Here is an 18,636-nt window from a genome sequence, read left to right as displayed (position 1 = left end):
CTGCTGTATGGATGTAACCAGGGACGGGTCTCCTATATGGATGTAGCCAGCCAGGGACGGGTCTCCTCTCTGTATGGATGTATAGCCAGGGACGGGTCTCCTCTCTGCTCTGACTGAATGGGGGACGCACGGTTGTGAGCTGCTGCTGCCTGCTGCTGTGTCAGTGTGGTGGTCGGGGGCGCGCACGACCGATGTGTGTGCCCGCGTGCTTATTATTTATGCTTTCAGTTTCCTCACTATACTCACCGTCACAATGATGGTAGCATCTCTACCTACAGTAGTTACAGTATACCGCCCAGTAGCATCAGCAGCAACGGCCAGATTCCACAGACACAGCACTGCATAAATTATGTGCTGCTATTATAGTATATAATGCAATATGAACCAGATTGTATAATAGGCGTCATCGATTGTAAGGGCATCTTGTAGTTTCTACTAGTTATGAATCGATCGATGCACATCACATCACGTCGTCCCACTGGGAATTATTTATTACCGTAGATAGGCTTATTATTAATAACACAACCGCCCACATGGTCAGATTGCAACCACCAGAGGGCGCTGCTTCACATCGGGGAAAAAAGGTTGACAGGGCTATGAAGCAACAAATTGGAAATAACCAATAGTTTGTGTGTGTGTGTGTGTGTGTGTGTGTGTGTGTATGTATATATATATATATATATATATATATATATATAACATAACAGTGATGGAACGTTTGCTTTATGTTGTCCAAAGCCATAAAGCAAACAGCAAATCATGAATAAAGGGTTAGGGCTCTATTTATATCTATATATTTTTATATTATTGTGTGCAAGAGAACAGCTTTTAATTCTGATTTCTATGACCACACATGATGGACTTGTATTCATTATTAAACAATCAAATATTTTCACCCTGCTAGCCTTTTAGGCCATTTGCTATAGCTTTATAATATGCATACTAATATATACATATATATTATATATAAGAATAGCTGAGAGCCTTCGGTGTCTTTGTGTGTCTTGAGTGATTCCAAAGATATCTCATTAATAGTGGGTGGTGTATATATATATGTTTTATTAATAACACACATTACAACCACATGGCTGTAGGACAGCTCCCCCTACAGACAGGAAGCAGCATGGCACATAGCACAGCATTCCACTAGCATGGTGCATGGAATTACAATGGCAAATAAACCAGTTATTAATCATCACAATCCAGTATTAATTAACATGCCCTCCACACACACACACACACCCCTTTAAGTGATAGACACGTGCATGCTCATATACAGACACACTCAATACACACACATCTCCCACACTTTTGACATTACAATAAAATATACACACACACACACACACACACCGACTGTATTAAACATTTTCAAGTATTTTTTATAAAGAATACAAGGTAATAATAATTATATGGCATATATTTATGCCTTATAATTATACCCTTAATTACCTATAGACAAGAAAGTATATTACTTGTAATTTGCGGTCAATTGAGACAATCAGCAAACTAAAGGAGTCAAACTTCAAGAGCATTTCAATAAATGTACACAACTTGCATCAGGATGTTTCATATTTTTAAAGTCCCCAGTGAAATGTGTTAATACATCACCACACAATCATTTTAACCACAGCGTGTGCACTTTGTGCAGCGATGTAGATCTGCTATTTCGGAACAATTTTGAAACATGACATCACAGGGGCACGCACAAAAGCAAACATAAAAAGTCTATAGACTTAATTGGCTGACATATAACATGACGTCACGGGGGCACACACACAAAGCCAAGCCAGGTGTTTGAGGCCCCTCAAAAAAAAGTGAAGGTGTTTATGGATTGCTTTTTTTAAGTTTATACTTGGTTTTCCTGGATGTTGTGTTCAATACTCAGTAAAGATCTGATTTATTTTTTGTTCTTGGAAGCAGAATCAGATCTGATATTTCAGGAGGTATTCGCAGTATTTGGTATTATATATTTATAGGTTGTTGTTTGATGTTTGTGTAGTTTCTGCTTTATCCCATTCTGACCGGGCACCCATTTTGGTGTCAGCATCATGTTATGCTTTAGCTATTTAAAAATAGCAGATCTACAAGCTCATATCGCGCCACCGAGTGGCGCGATACGAGCTTGTAGGTCTGCTATTTAAAAAAAAACGAAGAGCGACTGACATTTTTAGAATCTGATCTCAGGTCAGAATGGGTTAATCAGACCAGTGTGTGTCCAGTGGAAAACCTCGTATGAATCTGATCTCAGGTCAGAATGGGTTAGACAAGCGAGCAGACAGGAAAACGAGGGCAGATGTGGGATATGCAAAACACAGGTCTATCCGGAATCGAAACATGGAGATAATCATGTCACGGTCAACACATTATTTGGTAACAGACCCCATATAGTATCTATAAATAAATATTCTTTATGACATGGCACTCCCTTCTAAACGAGGGTCTGAGTGTGTGTGAGATTCCAGACCACCGTGACTGTGCAGCAGCAGCACACTTCTTGTATACACACACGGCCATTAAGTACAGACCCCTGGGGGACCGACTCCCCCTCAACGAAGTATATACTGTAGGCTTTAAGCGGGTTAGGGTTTTTAATCCATAGTCCAGGCTGGATCTTCATCTGTCCCTGGCCTGTGCCCAGACATTAAGCATCAATCACAGGAGCCGTCCTTCCAGCCGTCCTTCCATCTCTCGTCCACACGCGAGCAGTCAAACTCTGGCTTTCCAAGCCGGACGTTGACGCCGTTATGGAGACGACAGAGCCACTGAGAAAGGGTGTGGCGGCTGCTCGTCTCTGGCTGATTGTTCTTTAGCCTGCGAAGAGAAAGGGACGTCATTAACCCATTCTCTCTCTCAAGATGCTCTCAAGTGTTAAAGATCTACTGTAAATAGCGTCCATTTTGTGACCAACTCTCCATCATGTAGCTGGGGACCACCTGGAACCCCCTCAAGGACCACTGGTGGTCCCCGAGACCACTGGGGACCACCTGGAACCCCCTCAAGGACCACTGGTGGTCCCCGAGACCACTGGTTTGAAAACCACTGGTATAGATTATAGATAATAAATACATTATTATAAAGTATAATTAGTGTGACTATAATACAGTGATCTGACCTGCCCCGGAGGTCTTCTGCACATTCGTCACAAGGAAAGAACTTGGAGAAGAGGTTGATGAACTGCCCCATGTCCTGCTGCTGGCACGGGGAGGGCCGGTCAGGGTAATATGCTGCCATCGTGTGGAGAAAGGACCAGGAGCTACGCCCCAACTGTTCCCTGTCCAACGGACACTGGGGCTCCTTCTGGGGTTCAGCATCTGCCTCCTGACAGATCGCACGGATGTGGGCATGAAACACAAAGTATGTGAAACTAGAAAAAGTCTCCACCAGGTTATCCACAGATCCGTGCAGTTAGAGGTAAAAACACTTTTCGGCCAGTTATAGCGCCACCTTGAGGCTGAGTTGAAATTGTTCATGTGGCATTTCGTCCTCGGCCTAGTGGGAATGTGGGTGCACAATTTCACGGAAATCACGCGATGTGTTCATGATTTGCAGCATTTTGTTTGAAACTGAGCACTCCTGTGAACTTTGGAAGCCAATCTTAACCAATCAGGATGGAGTCTGATAAATCTGAAAGAGCCGTTTCGTTGAATGGCTCTAGAGAGACTGTGTACCAATTTGCGTGATGTTTGGACAAAATCTGTAGGTGTACTGTGCAAAAACTTGTTTTGCACAAAGCGGCCTCCTGGTGGCGCTATAACAGGCCGTTCTGGAAAGTTTGGGGCAGAGGTTCATGGTTGGCATCCAGGGAGTGTGTGTGCAAAATATGGCATCGACCGGGTTAACGGTGGCCGAGATTAGCTGTTCACGGACACACGGACGGACGGACGGACGGACACGCGGACGGACGGAGTGCAAAACATACTCTCCCCACATGCCTTCGGCCTGGTGGAGACAATCAATCGTGAATCTTTAAAGTGTGCTTCAGAACCCAAAACACGAATAGTAACATGGAACACAATAGTAAGTACACACTAGTGCACTACACGTACAAATACTGGTTTACATGTTTGAGTCATGTTTGAGAACAGCAATTCTTCATCAACTGTGTACTCAAATATTAACTTCAGCTATGCATTTGATCTTTGTACAGGACTAGTTTTAGGTAGTGGGCTTCGATATTCATATTCATTTTAATTAATATCGGTATCGGTGCTAAAAACAAATAATCTGAAAGAAACGACCGATTATTATATTTCTCATGAATGCGCAAACATGGTGAAACAACCACTTTCATTGAAAATCTGGTTTTGATAAACTAGAATGGTGCCCGTAGGCCCTCTACAGCCCATTGGGCACTGACCTACTTGGTACGATGCAAGTTGTAAATGAATGCCCCACCCAGATATTATGTCTGTCTCCCTTTTATGCCCATATATGGAGTTCTTTGTAAGGCATGCCCAAATAGGGAGTATATGCAGCCAGCTTGTGGAGTTCTGTCTTGTGTCAGGTCCAAATATGGAGTGCTGTGAGGTCAGAACACATGTTTGCACTGTAGCAAAAAAAAGCTGCAATTGATGGAGGGGGGGGAAGTGTTACTGAAACGATGTTGGTGCTTCTTGCACCAACAATTTATTTTTTTCATATTTTCATTTTTCATCTATCCATGTTGATGATAAACATAACATAGTCGTGTGTCTGTCAGACAATTAAACCTCTCCAAGCCAAACATTCAGACAGGTGAATTTAATGTGGCACCAATAGCTCTCAACATGAAGTGGCTTATTGGTACAGTACAGCCACATTTCTGGTCGTCCTGAAACGAAACCTGTACAAAGGTCAAATGCATAGCTCAAGTTAATATTTGATTATATACACAGTGACACACGCACAGGCATAGTAGCCAACCTTCATACAGCAGCAAAGCAAACCCATAACGGTCTATTATTTAACAATGCTGTTACATTACAGCTTACAGCTACACCTTCCAGTACATTTCCAGTCAATGAACTCAGATCACCTGCGTTGCACTTGGAACAGGCGTCTTCTGAACTTTCATCCACGATTTGAAGTCCGTACAGGCGCGACACGGCTTCTTTTTGGGCCCCTCCTCGGTCCGCTCTTTGCCGGGACTAGTCTCCTCCGATGGCCTAGTGGCGGTCATCCCGGTCATCATGGCCAGAGGAAAGCCTTCAAACCCGGCTGGCCGAGAGGCTGATGCTCCTCTCGGCGGAGGCTCCGTGCCGGACGCAGCCATGTTCACTCTGATCTCCAAGTCCCCTAACAGTCAGTCAGTCAAGTCACCTCCTGTCATGCAACATCACCGCAATAAGCACTGTAGTGTATAGGTGGAGATTTTCAATCGTTTAGGTTTATATTTCAAAATCTCTCGCTTATATTAATAAAATGACCGTTTTTTTTTTACCAGTTGTGAGACGAAACATAACGACGTTACCGGTATATATCTTTTCGACTTATTTGTTTCACACGGAACTTTATTCCGCACGGACGGAACGTCTATAGTTCCGGTTGGTGACGTCATATTCCTGTACATGCTGCGGAGTCCAACCTGAAATAAAGTGTAAATTGACGTTATTTTACTGCTATATTCACACACTGTCGTTATGTATAGTACGCCCAAATGATCGGGTAAAACGACACGCGTTACCCGAGTGGTTGTTGATGTGATTTGCCAACTATTTTCTTGCATTTTCTGTTTTTAGCTAGCCATTTAGCTAACTACTATCATGGAGAGCACTTGACACGTTTCTGTTCTTTTAGAAACGGTTTATTGTATTGCAGGAGTGTGATCGGTGAACCGTTTGCCTCGCCAACATGGGGATCTTGGAGAAAATCGCTGAAATAGAGAGGGAAATCGGCCGTACGCAGAAAAACAAAGGTAAGACTCGACTGTCGCCAGATGAGCTGACACACAATGAAAGGATCTCAGTCTCTGAACTATTATTCTATTGTCAATTTAATTGTCACTGTTCTGCTGTCATTGTTAAGTGCCAAGTGGTGCTTCATGCTGGTGATGCTGTAGTTGAGAGAATGAGATACAGAATTTGTGCTCATAATCTCCAGCAGATTTAAAGTTTTAATTCACTTTGTGTTAATATTCTGCATTATTTGGCATATATTTGATTGATTGATGAATCTATTAACATATTGGAGAACTATATAAGAACCGCACTCTGTCGAGTGCATATTTGCTTGTTGCACACTAGTAGGCCATAAATGGCCAACTAGTGCGCAAGCAGAGCGCGCAAGTATTTTCGACCGCTGTAAACTGTGGAAACTCAGTATCTCTGTGAAGGAACGTTTGAAATGTCTAATTATTAGGTGTAACTATTTGCTACCTATCTACTTTATGCATGTAAACACCTAGTATTAAGTATGGTTCAAGTTTCTATCTATATAAGAAATACACTTTTATCAAAAACCTTTTAGTTTTTCAAAGAAAAATAAATCATTGATATGTGATGAAAAAACGGTATATAAACTGAATTAAAATATGTTATACAGTATAATTATTTTATTATTTATTGTAAATTGTCAATTGTTTTAAATGTATTTCATCTTGGACTATAGTGATATTAATACTAAATCATGATCAGAGTAATATGTGTCTCTAACGTCAATTTCTGTAATAATACTTGTAAGTTGATTAGCGCGCCAAAAACCGTGCCAGCCAACCCGCCACTTGATGTGTATGCAAATAAAACAGCGGATTTGTGCCTGGTTTGCTGGGACCAGATTACATAAATGACCATATTTCTTACGTCATCATTGAGAGCTAGTCATACATATACACACCATGTACTCTGGTCCCAGCAAATCAGGCACAATTTGCTATTTTATTTGACTGATTATGTATATAGTATACGTATGACTAGCTCTAAATGATGACGTAAGACATATGGTCATTTATGTGATCTGGTCCCAGCAAACCAGGCACAGATTTGCTATTTTTTCTGCATACACATCAAATGGCGGGTTGGCTGTCACGGTGAACGAAGACCGGGCGAAATTATTACTTGCGCAAGTAATTACAGTACATTTCGAGCACAACTCAATACAAAACTGTTAAAAGACCACTTTTCAACCTATCTTCATATAATAGGTCCTCACTAATAATCATGGTAAAATGGCACGATCTTTTTCTACTCGATCTGTGTCTCATAGGACGGCTGTGGGCAGTTTAGAAACCATCTTTAGGCAGATTATTTTGTCATTATCGTGAGAACGATGGCTTCCATTTTCGCATTGCAACTTTTCAGGACTAGAAAGCCTGCAGTCTTTATTAGCTTGTATTCCCCATCGATGATGTCACTGGAAGACGGTTTCTGAACTGCCCACAGCCCTCCTATGAGACACAGACAGAGTAGAAAAAAATTGTGCCATTTTTTTAATGATTTTTAGTGAGGACCTATTATATGAAGATAGGTTGAAAAGTGGTGAAGTGGTCCTTTAACTGTGGACGACACCATAAAGTATTACACTACAGTTTACAATAGGGCCCACCATGTTCAATTCATCATAATAGTTATTTCACAATGTGCAATTTATTTTTTTCCATCTATAATTTCAGCCACTGAGTACCATCTGGGCTTACTGAAGGCCAAGCTAGCCAAGTACAGAGCTCAGCTGCTAGAGCCTTCTAAAAATGCAAGCGCCAAAGGAGAGGGCTTCGATGTCATGAAATCTGGTGACGCTCGTGTGGCTCTCATTGGTTTCCCCTCTGTGGGTAAGGTGAGTCAGCTGAAAGGGGTCTTAAGTCCCCTCTGTGGGTAAGGTGAGTCCGCTGAAAGGGGTCTTAGCTCCCCTCTGTGGGTAAGGTGAGTCAGCTGAAAGGGGTCTTAAGTCCCCTCTGTGGGTAAGGTGAGTCAGCTGAAAGGGGTTTGGGGACGGGGTCTTAACCGCGAAGCACTCGTTACCACACCTTGAGGGGCAGCGGTGGCCGAACGGTTTGCGGAGCGGCCTTGATATCGGAAGGTCGCTAGTTCGTATCCCCGGACCGGCACGTTCAAATTAGTGCCCTTGGACAAGGCATTGAACCGCTACCATAAAATGTTCTATGAGCAGGGCCTGGCTGTAAACAAGTTCTTGAGCTTAGTCCAGTTACCCTGGGTAAACATAGTACCTTTCCTTTCCTTAGTCCAGTTACCCTGGGTAAACATAGTACCTTTCCTTTCCTTAGTCCAGTTACCCTGGGTAAACATAGTACCTTTCCTTTCCTTAGTCCAGTTACCCTGGGTAAACATAGTACCTTTCCTTTCCTTAGTCCAGTTACCCTGGGTAAACATAGTACCTTTCCTTTCCTTAGTCCAGTTACCCTGGGTAAACATAGTACCTTTCCTTTCCTTTGTTCCTTTTACTTTATACCTGATGTATACAAGTCTTGGTGCTTTTCCTGGTTTTATCCTCGTAGCAGTTTTTGTATTGACCTATTTATTTAGAAATGTCAATCGAGCTTGTTTGTTAAATGTAGGCTTAGGCTACATAATTGTACAAATCCTATGCGGTAGGCTATATTAATGTCTGTAGTTATGATGGATGCCTGTAGTTATGTACACAGCCTACTCTTATCAGCGGGATTCAGTGTTTTAGCCAAAGCGAGGTAATTAGGCATAATAACAATATCATTTTTAAATGGGAGCCAGCGGGTGGCTTTTCCCATTGCTTGTCCTTTTCATAATTCAGTGTTTTAGCCAAAGCGATGTAGGCTTAATTATTATATTATTTTCATTCCATACCAAAACTGTCGCGTGCGTGCGTGATTCTGATCTGTGTGCACGCAGAAGAACGGGGTTGCGCTGCCACTAAAAACCAGCGCTTCAGAAAGGAACTGGTTGGAATAACGTGTTCCTTCCACGCGCTACGTCCAACCAGGGAAACTCCCCCCCCCCCTGTCAGGTGTAAAGGAGCAACTTGGACACTCGGGCATGAAGGAAGCATGAGTTCAAGTCCGTTGCTCTCCCCTTGTCCCCCATATATGGGGACTAGGTTGGTGGAGGGTGTGTAGAGCCCAGGATCACATTAGATGATTGACACATGGGTGGAAAATGGGTTACAAAAATCGTGGGATAAAAAAAAATATATAAAAAAAAAAACAGTGCTTCACGTCTTAACCAGTTGAACTCCAGCAATACATATTCTGGGCTCGCCAAACATAGAAGAACTACAAGTCTACAGTGAGCTTGTAGATAGGCTATGTTCGCAAAGATATTTTGTGTAGCCCATGGGGAATTGGGAATACAGTCCACTACTGTAAGTATAGGGAACGAAGTATAGCATATAGTTTAAGTGGGGGAGTTCAGGATCACATGCATGACCATAAAACTACTCTCTCTCTCTCACACACACACACACACACACACACACACACACACTGACACACTGTAATAACTAATGCAACAGTGTACAATATACTTTTCAGGACACACATGGCATAGCAATAGTTAGTTGTGTGTGCCTCGTGATCACAATGGCTCATTAAAACAAATCCTCACATTTGTTTCCTGTAGTCCACCTTCCTTAGCTTGATGACATCAACAGCCAGTGAAGCAGCCAACTATGAGTTCACCACCCTCACCTGCATACCTGGCGTCATAGAGGTATGTGCTCACACACACACACTTTGAAAACATTCTACAATTGTACCTTAGCCTTAGCTAGCCATGGAAACGCAAATCGTTGATTCTTTCCTTAATGTTTGGGTACTGTCCTACCATTTTTTACACTAGCAGATGTTCAAGGAAGTGATGTTCTGCGGAACAAAAAACATGCTAGAATCAGCTTTGTTTGTGTTCATTTGTGGGCTAAAAGAGTGAGCTGTTTCACCTGCATTGTGGGCACCCAGAACTTGAGGCAAGTAAATTGACCCTATGGGAGCCAGCCCAGGGCAAAGCCAGGAGGGGAAAGAAGCGTACCACCTAATGTAGACGTGCTGCGGCGCGACAGCTTGGCTGACAACACTGCAGAGCTCAAGAACCTGATGTTCTGGATAGGAATTTGTGGAGGGCAGCGATCCAGGAATCCCGAGTTGGTGTTGGCTAGACCTCACTCTCGCAGTGCTGTGGGCTAAAAGAGTGAGCTGTTTCACCTGACTCTGTACACAACCCTAAACCTCCACCATAGGGTCCTTGCACTTTCATGAAATTGGCCAGTTGCACACTTTAAACTCAATATGGATAATATATATGATATATTTACATTCATAAGGAGTTGAACACAGCTTCACAATTGGATTTTAAAAGCTGAATTCTGCAGAACTGCACTCCACTGTATATAGTAGGGTTTTTCCAGGACCCAAACAATTGTGTTGGACTTCCAGGAATAAGCTATAGTGTCCTATCTATATAATTACCTTCTTGCTTTTCAGTACAAAGGGGCCAATATACAACTGCTTGATTTGCCCGGAATCATTGAGGGTGCTGCCCAAGGTATTCTTATTTCTTTGGCTAAAACTCCAAATAGATGAGAGGTTTTGCTAAACACTGTTTGCTGCAGTTTGATAATTATACGTCTGACCTCTAACTAGGAAAGGGCAGAGGTCGGCAGGTCATTGCTGTTGCTAGGACAGCAGATGTTGTCATCATGATGTTGGACGCCACCAAGGGAGATGTTCAGAGGTGAATGATCGCTGCTTGTGTGTGTGTGTGTGTGTGTGTGTGTGTGTGTGTGTGCGTGTGTGTGTGTGTGTGTTTCTGCGTGTGTCTGTGTAGTTGTGTCAACTTGTGTGCAAGTGGTAGAGTTTGAGTGTTGGTGAATTAATGTGTAGAGGGGTGATGGTTTGTTACCAAGAATATTGTCCCATAATTGTTATTATGTATAAAACTGTTTCTTTTCCTTTTCAAACCCTTACAGATTACTCCTAGAAAAAGAGTTAGAATCAGTGGGCATTAGACTCAACCGGGAAAAACCCAATATTTATTTCAAGGTAGTTTTCCTTTCCTTTTCCCCACATAATTTCCTCAAAATCCTCCTCTCGTCCGTACACAGTGTGACAGACACCATGTTGTTTCTCTTCCTGTAGCCCAAGAAAGGTGGCGGCCTCTCTTACAACTCCACGGTTCCTCTCACCATGTGCTCAGAGAAGCTTGTGCAACTTATTCTTCATGAATACAGTATCCTTCATTTGTGTGTGTGTGTGTGTGTGTGTGTGTGTGTGTGTGTGTGTGTGTGTGTGTGTGTGTGTGTGTGTGTGTGTGTGTGTGTGTGTGTGTGTGTGTGTGTGTGTGTGTGTGTGTGTGTGTGTGTGTGTGTGTGTGTGTGTTTTAATAATAATAATAATAAAACTTTATTTGTATAGCACCTTTCATGACATGAAATGCAGCTCAAAGTGCTTTACAGAGCAATGGAGAATAAAAGAAAAGCATGGCAACGACATTAAAAAAACGAGAGCAGTAATGCAATACAGTGAGGACATGAATAACCGAAAAAATAAAAGATCAATTAAAAGCAAGGGTGTAGAAGTGGGTCTTGAGCTGTGCTTTAAAAATGTCTACAGAGGATGCCTGTCGAAGGTACAGTGGGAGTTTGTTCCAGGGGTGTTGGGGGTGTAACGATAATAGTAACTGCATCGAAAAATACATTTTAATTTCAAGAATCGAAGTGAAAGAGTGAAATCCGGAGAAAAAAATGTTCGTCCGTTTGTCATGAACGATCGCACCACCCGCCATCTTGGTGCGCCACAAGACCGCCCCACAAGACCCTCCTCCATGAGGCGTTGTACCCCGTTCATTTGCATTGGCCTCAATTTCCCAGAAGCCCTAGCAGCCCACAGCATGTGTTGATTTCCGGTTTCGTCGTCATAACATGAAGGTCTCGTCTCCAGCTCTGTGGCAAAGACGGAGTTTATTTTTGGATTATTAAAATAAGGCGTATTAAACACATAAAACAAAATAGAAGAGAGCCTCACCCCGCTGCAGATGTGATAGTTATATTGGTATTAACCCATTCTGACCGGGCACCCATTTTGGTGTCAGCATCATGTCATGCTTTAGCTATTTAAAAATAGCAGATCTACAAGCTCATATCGCGCCACCGAGTGGCGCGATATGAGCTTGTAGGTCTGCTATTTTTGAAAAATCGAAGAGCGACTGACATTTTTAGAATCTGATCTCAGGTCAGAATGGGTTCATCAGACCAGTGTGTGTCCGGCGGAAACCTCGTATGAATCTGATCTCAGGTCAGAATGGGTTAATATATGGTCATAAGAGCGTTATATTCACACAGAAAGATGTTCTGGATCAACATCACTCCGATGTCCAATAAGTTTGTATCTTTAACGGCATTCTTTAGAAATCTTCAACGCAGAGGTCCTGTTCAGGGAGGACAGCACACCTGACGACTTCATCGACGTCATCGTCGGAAATCGAGTTTATATGCCTTGCCTATACGTACGACAACGTCTAAATCAATTCATCATGCCTCAGGGCTGGGGGATATTTCTTTCTTTCTTTCCAACTTTAGCTTCAATTACTATTGCGTATCATATTTCTGCTGTCCAAATCTTTTTTCAGGAAATGAGAGGGAGAGAGGTGGTGGAGTTAGTTGCTTTATCAGACATTTTGAGGGTCCAATGGAGTTGAGGTGTTTTGTCCAAAGCACTTTTTACTACTTTCCATTGGTTAAATATTTTCGAAACAACACACAGACGTAAAGGGTGGTCAATAGCACTGATTTATGGAACAACACACAGACGTAAAGGGTGTTCAATAGCACTGATTTATGGAACAACACACAGACGTAAAGGGTGTTCAATAGCACTGATTTATGGAACAACACACAGACGTAAAGGGTGTTCAATAGCACTGATTTATGGAACAACACACAGACGTAAAGGGTGTTCAATAGCACTGATTTATGGAACAACACACAGACGTAAAGGGTGTTCAATAGCACTGATTTATGGAACAACACACAGACGTAAAGGGTGTTCAATAGCACTGATTTATGGAACAACACACAGACGTAAAGGGTCTTCAATAGCACTGATTTATGGAACAACACACAGACGTAAAGGGTGTTCAATAGCACTGATTTATGGAACAACACACAGACGTAAAGGGTGTTCAATAGCACTGATTTATGGAACACAGACGTAAAGGGTGTTCAATAGCACTGATTTATGCCAAAAAATCTAAAGTTATAGAGTTATGAGGTTTCCTCCCGACAACAACAATAGCAGTCTTTATGCATTGTGAGCTTACAGATCGGATATTTTGTATATAAACTTGCTTCTCGATTATTCGGTTATTTATCAGTTATTGCTTCTAAAATGTTTCTTTCGATATGTTTTTGGTTAATTTCCCAGCCCTGCCCGGCCACCCTAACCCTTTTGTGTACAGTATGTGCCATGTGTTTCCTTGCATGTTTTAACTCTTCCTGAAGTTGTGGCACAACTGTTGTTTTCATTTGTGTGCTTGATGTTTGATTTGAAGGTCTACAACAAGGTGGACCAGATCTCCATTGAGGAGGTCAACCGCCTGGCGCACAGAGAGAACAGCGTTGTCATCAGGTAGGTCTATGAGGAGGTCAACCGCCTGGCTCACAGAGAGACAACAGTGTTGTCATCAGGTCAGGCAGTGAGTTCTCATCGGGCCCGAAAATTAAGGCCCGGCCCTAACTGGGCCCTAACTGATCAGGCCCTAGGCCCGGCCCGGCCCGACTAATTAGCATAGATTTTAGGCCCGACCCGGCCCTAAAATGTCGGGTCGGGTCTGGTCGGTTTCGGGCAGAGTTTGAGAACTCTAGGCAGTCTGCACGCTCGCCCTCGTTTTCCTTCCGCTGACCTCACACCGACTGCTCAGTGGGGCGGTTCTTCTTGTATTTCTTGCATCTATTTTGACTGAGAATAAGGTCAGAAATTAGTTTAGGGTTAGGCATCGTTTTACTGAGGTTACGTTTAGGAATACCAGCCTGAGTAGTTCCGCCTTCAGCGACTGCTTTGAGGCGAGTTGGTTGGTAATGGTATTCCTTGAGTTGACAGTTGGTTATACGTTCATAGTTCATACACCATGACTTACACTTACAGTATGTAGTACCGTACTACCGTAGGTGTCGTTACTTTTCAGGAAATGGGGAAAATAATGTATCCAAATTGTTCAATTGTATCCAAAGTAGTTATGTATTCAGAAACTACTTTTCATTGGTTAAATATTGATAAAACACACGTACAGATCTAACTTTTAGATGGAGTTCTAGAACTGGCGTTCCTATTTTGGCCATGTCATTATTGGTGAAAATATTCAAATTCGTCCCATTATGACATGTTGTGAGCTTGTACGTAGGTTGGCTAAGACCACCTAGATGAAGCGTACTTGTGGAAAAAAAAAAAAAAAAAGGATCAAGAGATGAATGTTTTCTGCTTTAGAGCGACAATAATGTGTGATTGAATAGTTGTTATTTTGACTGGGCGTGTGTGTTTGTTCCCTAGTTGTGGGATGAGCCTCAACCTGGACTACCTCCTGGAGACGCTGTGGGAATACCTGGCTCTGATCTGCATTTACACCAAGAAGAGGGGAGGTAGGCAGGCACACACACACACACACACACACACACACACACCCTCTCTTCCTTAAACCATTGTGACCTGAGATCAGATTCATACAAGGTTTCCACTGGACACACACTGGTCTGATTAACCCATTTAGGCCCGAGCAAAGATTTGAGTTAAAAACGTTCGCTCGGAAAGAATATATATTCAAAAATTTGCGCCACATTTTCACGATCTTTCAAAAATAGCAGACATATAAGCTTGAAGCATAGCTTAAAGCATAACATGACGCTAACACCAAAACGGGTTCCCCGCCCCCCCAAAGTGGGTTAATTACCATTAAACCTTTAACCCATTCTGACCGGGCACCCATTTTGCTGTTGGCATCATGTTATGCTTTAGCTATTGAAAAATAGCAGATCTACAAGCTCATATCGCGCCACCGAGTGGCGCGATACGAGCTTGTAGGTCTGCCATTTTTGAAAAATCGAAGAACGACTGACATTTTTTAGAATCTGATCTCAGGTCAGAATGGGTTCGTCAGACCAGTGTGTGTCCAGTGGGAAACCTCGTATGAATCTGATCTCAGGTCAGAATGGGTTAATTAGTAGACGGGGCCTTTGTTTACCTCAACTGGAGAGGGAGCGTCACTTTTGCACCGTTTAGTTACTTTTCCTAAATACATTAATGTGCAAGACCTGTGGTGTTATTTATTTCTTATGAATTAAATAACTTCTTGAAAAGAGGCAGCAGGCAGGTTTTAGAGATGTCCCAGAGTAATGGGTTGAGCCTGATTGGCATTGATACCCTTAACTCATTCTGAACGGGAACCCCTTTTGGTGTTAGCATTATGTTATGCTTTAGCTATTGAAAAATAGCAGATCTACAAGCTCGACTTTTCAAAAATAGCAGACCTACAAGCTTGTAGTTCTGCTATTTTTGAAAAATCTAAGAACGAGACTGAAATAGAAACATAGCTTTTTCAGAAAACTGTCAGGATGTAGAAGACATTTTTAGAATCTGATCTCAGGTCAGAATGTTAACAGACACTACAGTGATCACGACTCAGTACGCTTTTACACCAATGGGCTGGGAAAATGATAATGATTACGTAACGGTACAGTAGTTCACTAGCAGGAGAACTCGACAAACAACCATGGTGATCTTTGTTTACAAGCTGCCATCGGATATTGGGCTTTCCTAATGGCATCGGTAAAGGAAATGTTATACAGCCATCGGTCACTCTACCATGCAAGTTTTATTAGGCTACTCGTGAACTAGAATGCCGTTTCTGTGGAAAAGTGAAACTCTGAATGAAAGAGTAATGACACAGACGTAGGAGGGGCCCGGCCAGGATTCAACCCACAGAGCCTTGTCACTCCATGTGCCAGAAGTGTACCTCCCAGCCCTGGCAGAGTAGTTCTGGAGTAGTTCCAACGGATTGTGTGCCCCTGGTTTTTCCCCTAGTGGGACTGATTGAGGGTAGCTACTGGGACGTAAGTCGGGACTTGATCACTCCCGGCTGGGTCGCCTGAGTGAGGGGTATGATGTTGAGAGACCCGAAACCCCGTTGACCTCAGGATACATCACTGAGGATACGTCCCAGGTGCATCCATGTGATGTTTTTTAGTTACACTAGTATGTTATGAATGTTTTTTTGCACATGAATTGAATAATTACTGCTGTGGAAAATGAAATTATGGTGAATTGTCAGACACAGTCCTTATGGCAAGTAAAGATTTTTAAATGGATTACATGGCTTGGTTGTACAGTATACAGTGTGTGAAAACACCCTCACATTCACATGTTCACACAATTAATGATTAATATATTTTTTTTCTATAGATTTTATCCCACGTTTTTTGAACCCATTTTTTTCACCCCTGTGTCAATTATTTAATGTGATCCTGGGCTCTACACACCCTCCGCCAACCTAGTCCCCATATATGTGGGACAAGGGGAGAGCAACGGACTTGAACTCATGCTTCCTTCATGCCTGAGTGTCCAAGTTGCTCCTTTACACCTGACAGGGGGGAGTTTCCCTGGTTGGACGTAGCGCGTGGAAGGAACACGTTATTCCAACCAGTTCCTTTCCCCTCCATCAGGCGCCCCGGCTGGCCAGGGGGAGGCAGTTTAGAGACCAGGATTACTGCATGTTTTTTTGTGAGGGTACCTACCCTGGGGGACACGGGGAGAACATGATTAATATTGTTGTTGCTCATTGCATTCTAAATTCTTCTTCGCCAGAGCGTCCAGACTTTTCTGATGCCATCATTATGAGAAGGGGAGCCAGTGTAGAACATGTGGTGAGTACTTTACATATATCTACGGTATAGACGTGGTTGCCATAATCATCTCCTGAACAGCATATTCTTTTTTTAATATATTTTTTTATCCCACGATTTTGTAACCCATTTTTCACCCATGTGTCAATCATCTAATGTGATCCTGGGCTCTACACACCCTCCACCAACGTAGTCCCCATATATGGGGGACATGGGGAGAGCAACGGACTTGAACTCATGCTTCCTTCATGCCTGAGTGTCCAAGTTGCTCCTTTACACCTGACAGGGGGGAACAGCATATTCTGCATGTAACATGAAATGAAACCCAGACATTTGCATAATGCACAAGTCATATATCATCATAAATGTATTCATGAATACACATTGTTTCTTCTGCCTCCAGTGCCATCGTATCCACAGAACCTTAGCCAGTCATATTAATTATGCCATGGTTTGGGTAAGTTTTATTAGATTTATTCCATTTGTGGTGTCAAAACCCTTCCTAACTGTGATGCCTGTGACACGCGGCTTCTTTTTAACCCATTCTGAACGGGAACCCATTTTGGTGTTAGCATCATGTTATGCTTTAGCTATTGAAAAATAGCAGATCTACAAGCTCATAGCGCGCCACCGAGTGGTGCGCTATGAGCTTGTAGATCTGCTATTTTTGAAAAATCGAAGAACGACTGACTTTTTAAAATCTGATCTCAGGTCAGAATGGGTTAATCAGACCAGTGTGTGTCCAGTGGAAACCTCGTATGAATCTGATCTCAGGTCAGAATGGGTATATGGATCTGAGTGCGATTTGTATTTTCTGTCTTCCAGGGCACTAGCACCAAGTTTGACCCCCAGAGGGTGGGACTTACTCACATCATGGAGCACGAAGACGTCATTCAGATCGTTAAGAAGTAGACCAAGGCCTTCTCTGATTGGACAGAGAAGTGGCGATTTTTTTGTGGGAGGAGCCGGAATGCAAAAAGAAAAGGAGAGATGGTCCTGTATTCAGAGCTCCGTTGTACAGAGTAAATACATATACAGCAACATCAAACATCAAACATCGTTCTTATTTTATATATGAAACTAAAACGACAACAACGCAATTATAACCAGAGAGAGTGGTCAGAGCCGATTAGTTTGTTATGGGCAGGAAATTGGCATATTTTTACTTTGCATTACAATTACCTTTGATTGTGGAAAAAGATGGCATTCTGAAGACTCTTTCTGAGAGTAAAATGTAAGAAAGTAATAAATTCCAAAATGCTGAAATGTCTCCTGTATTTATTTTTGTTTCTGATGTTTTTCATTACCCATTTACTGGCAACGTAATGCTTAATAGATATTCTTTCTCCAAATCAGCAAAACCCTAAAGCAATTGCTTTTTATTTCCAAAAAGGAAAACAAAATGTAATTGTCAAATGTTTTATTTCTCAATCACAAACTCCGTTCACTGCTCTAAACAGTAGCTTTTTACAGCGGGCGACAGCCAGACAAATTTTCCCGGGAAGTGCAAGGACCCGGCGATAGCAGGCAAACAGGCGATGGTTGAATAGTGGTCGGAGCAACGTCGCCCGAAAAGATAAAAAATAATTCATCTTCCCGGGCGATGTGTCGGCCGATGTTAACCCATTCTGACCTGAGATCAGATTCATACGAGGTTTCCGCCGGACACACACTGGTCTGATGAACCCATTCTGACCTGAGATCAGATTCTAGAAATGTCAGTCGTTCTTCGATTTTTCAAAAAATAGCAGACCTACAAGCTCGTATCGCGCCACTCGGTGGCGCGATATGAGCTTGTAGATCTGCTATTTTTCAATAGCTAAAGCACGACATGATGCCGACACCAAAATG

General features: G+C 42.6%; 2 protein-coding genes across 2 annotated transcripts; one reads left to right on the top strand and one right to left on the bottom strand.

Annotated features, from left to right (window-relative positions):
• Positions 1 to 2,280: 2,280 nt before the first annotated feature.
• On the bottom strand, positions 2,281 to 5,391 carry gfer (growth factor, augmenter of liver regeneration (ERV1 homolog, S. cerevisiae)). Its single transcript, XM_083779633.1, has 3 exons — positions 5,018 to 5,391; positions 3,116 to 3,321; positions 2,281 to 2,814 (listed from the first exon to the last, which is right to left on the bottom strand). Exons 1-3 carry the CDS (start codon positions 5,252 to 5,254, stop codon positions 2,652 to 2,654), a joined length of 606 nt encoding a protein of 201 aa, XP_083635759.1. The 5' UTR covers positions 5,255 to 5,391; the 3' UTR covers positions 2,281 to 2,651.
• Positions 5,392 to 5,513: 122 nt separating this feature from the next.
• Positions 5,514 to 18,045, top strand: drg2 (developmentally regulated GTP binding protein 2). Its single transcript, XM_083779723.1, has 14 exons — positions 5,514 to 5,578; positions 5,800 to 5,896; positions 7,589 to 7,749; positions 9,525 to 9,614; positions 10,382 to 10,442; positions 10,541 to 10,631; positions 10,867 to 10,939; positions 11,036 to 11,126; positions 12,304 to 12,401; positions 13,446 to 13,522; positions 14,441 to 14,529; positions 16,748 to 16,806; positions 17,189 to 17,242; positions 17,611 to 18,045. Exons 2-14 carry the CDS (start codon positions 5,833 to 5,835, stop codon positions 17,695 to 17,697), a joined length of 1,095 nt encoding a protein of 364 aa, XP_083635849.1. The 5' UTR covers positions 5,514 to 5,578; positions 5,800 to 5,832; the 3' UTR covers positions 17,698 to 18,045.
• The last annotated feature ends 591 nt before the right edge of the window (positions 18,046 to 18,636 follow it).

Source organism: Protomyctophum parallelum (genome assembly GCF_964188405.1).
Source record: "Protomyctophum parallelum genome assembly, chromosome: 13".
Taxonomy (NCBI): Eukaryota; Metazoa; Chordata; class Actinopteri; order Myctophiformes; family Myctophidae; genus Protomyctophum; species Protomyctophum parallelum.
The sequence above is the reverse complement of the archived record's forward strand: the minus strand, read 5'-3'. Positions and strand labels throughout refer to the sequence as shown.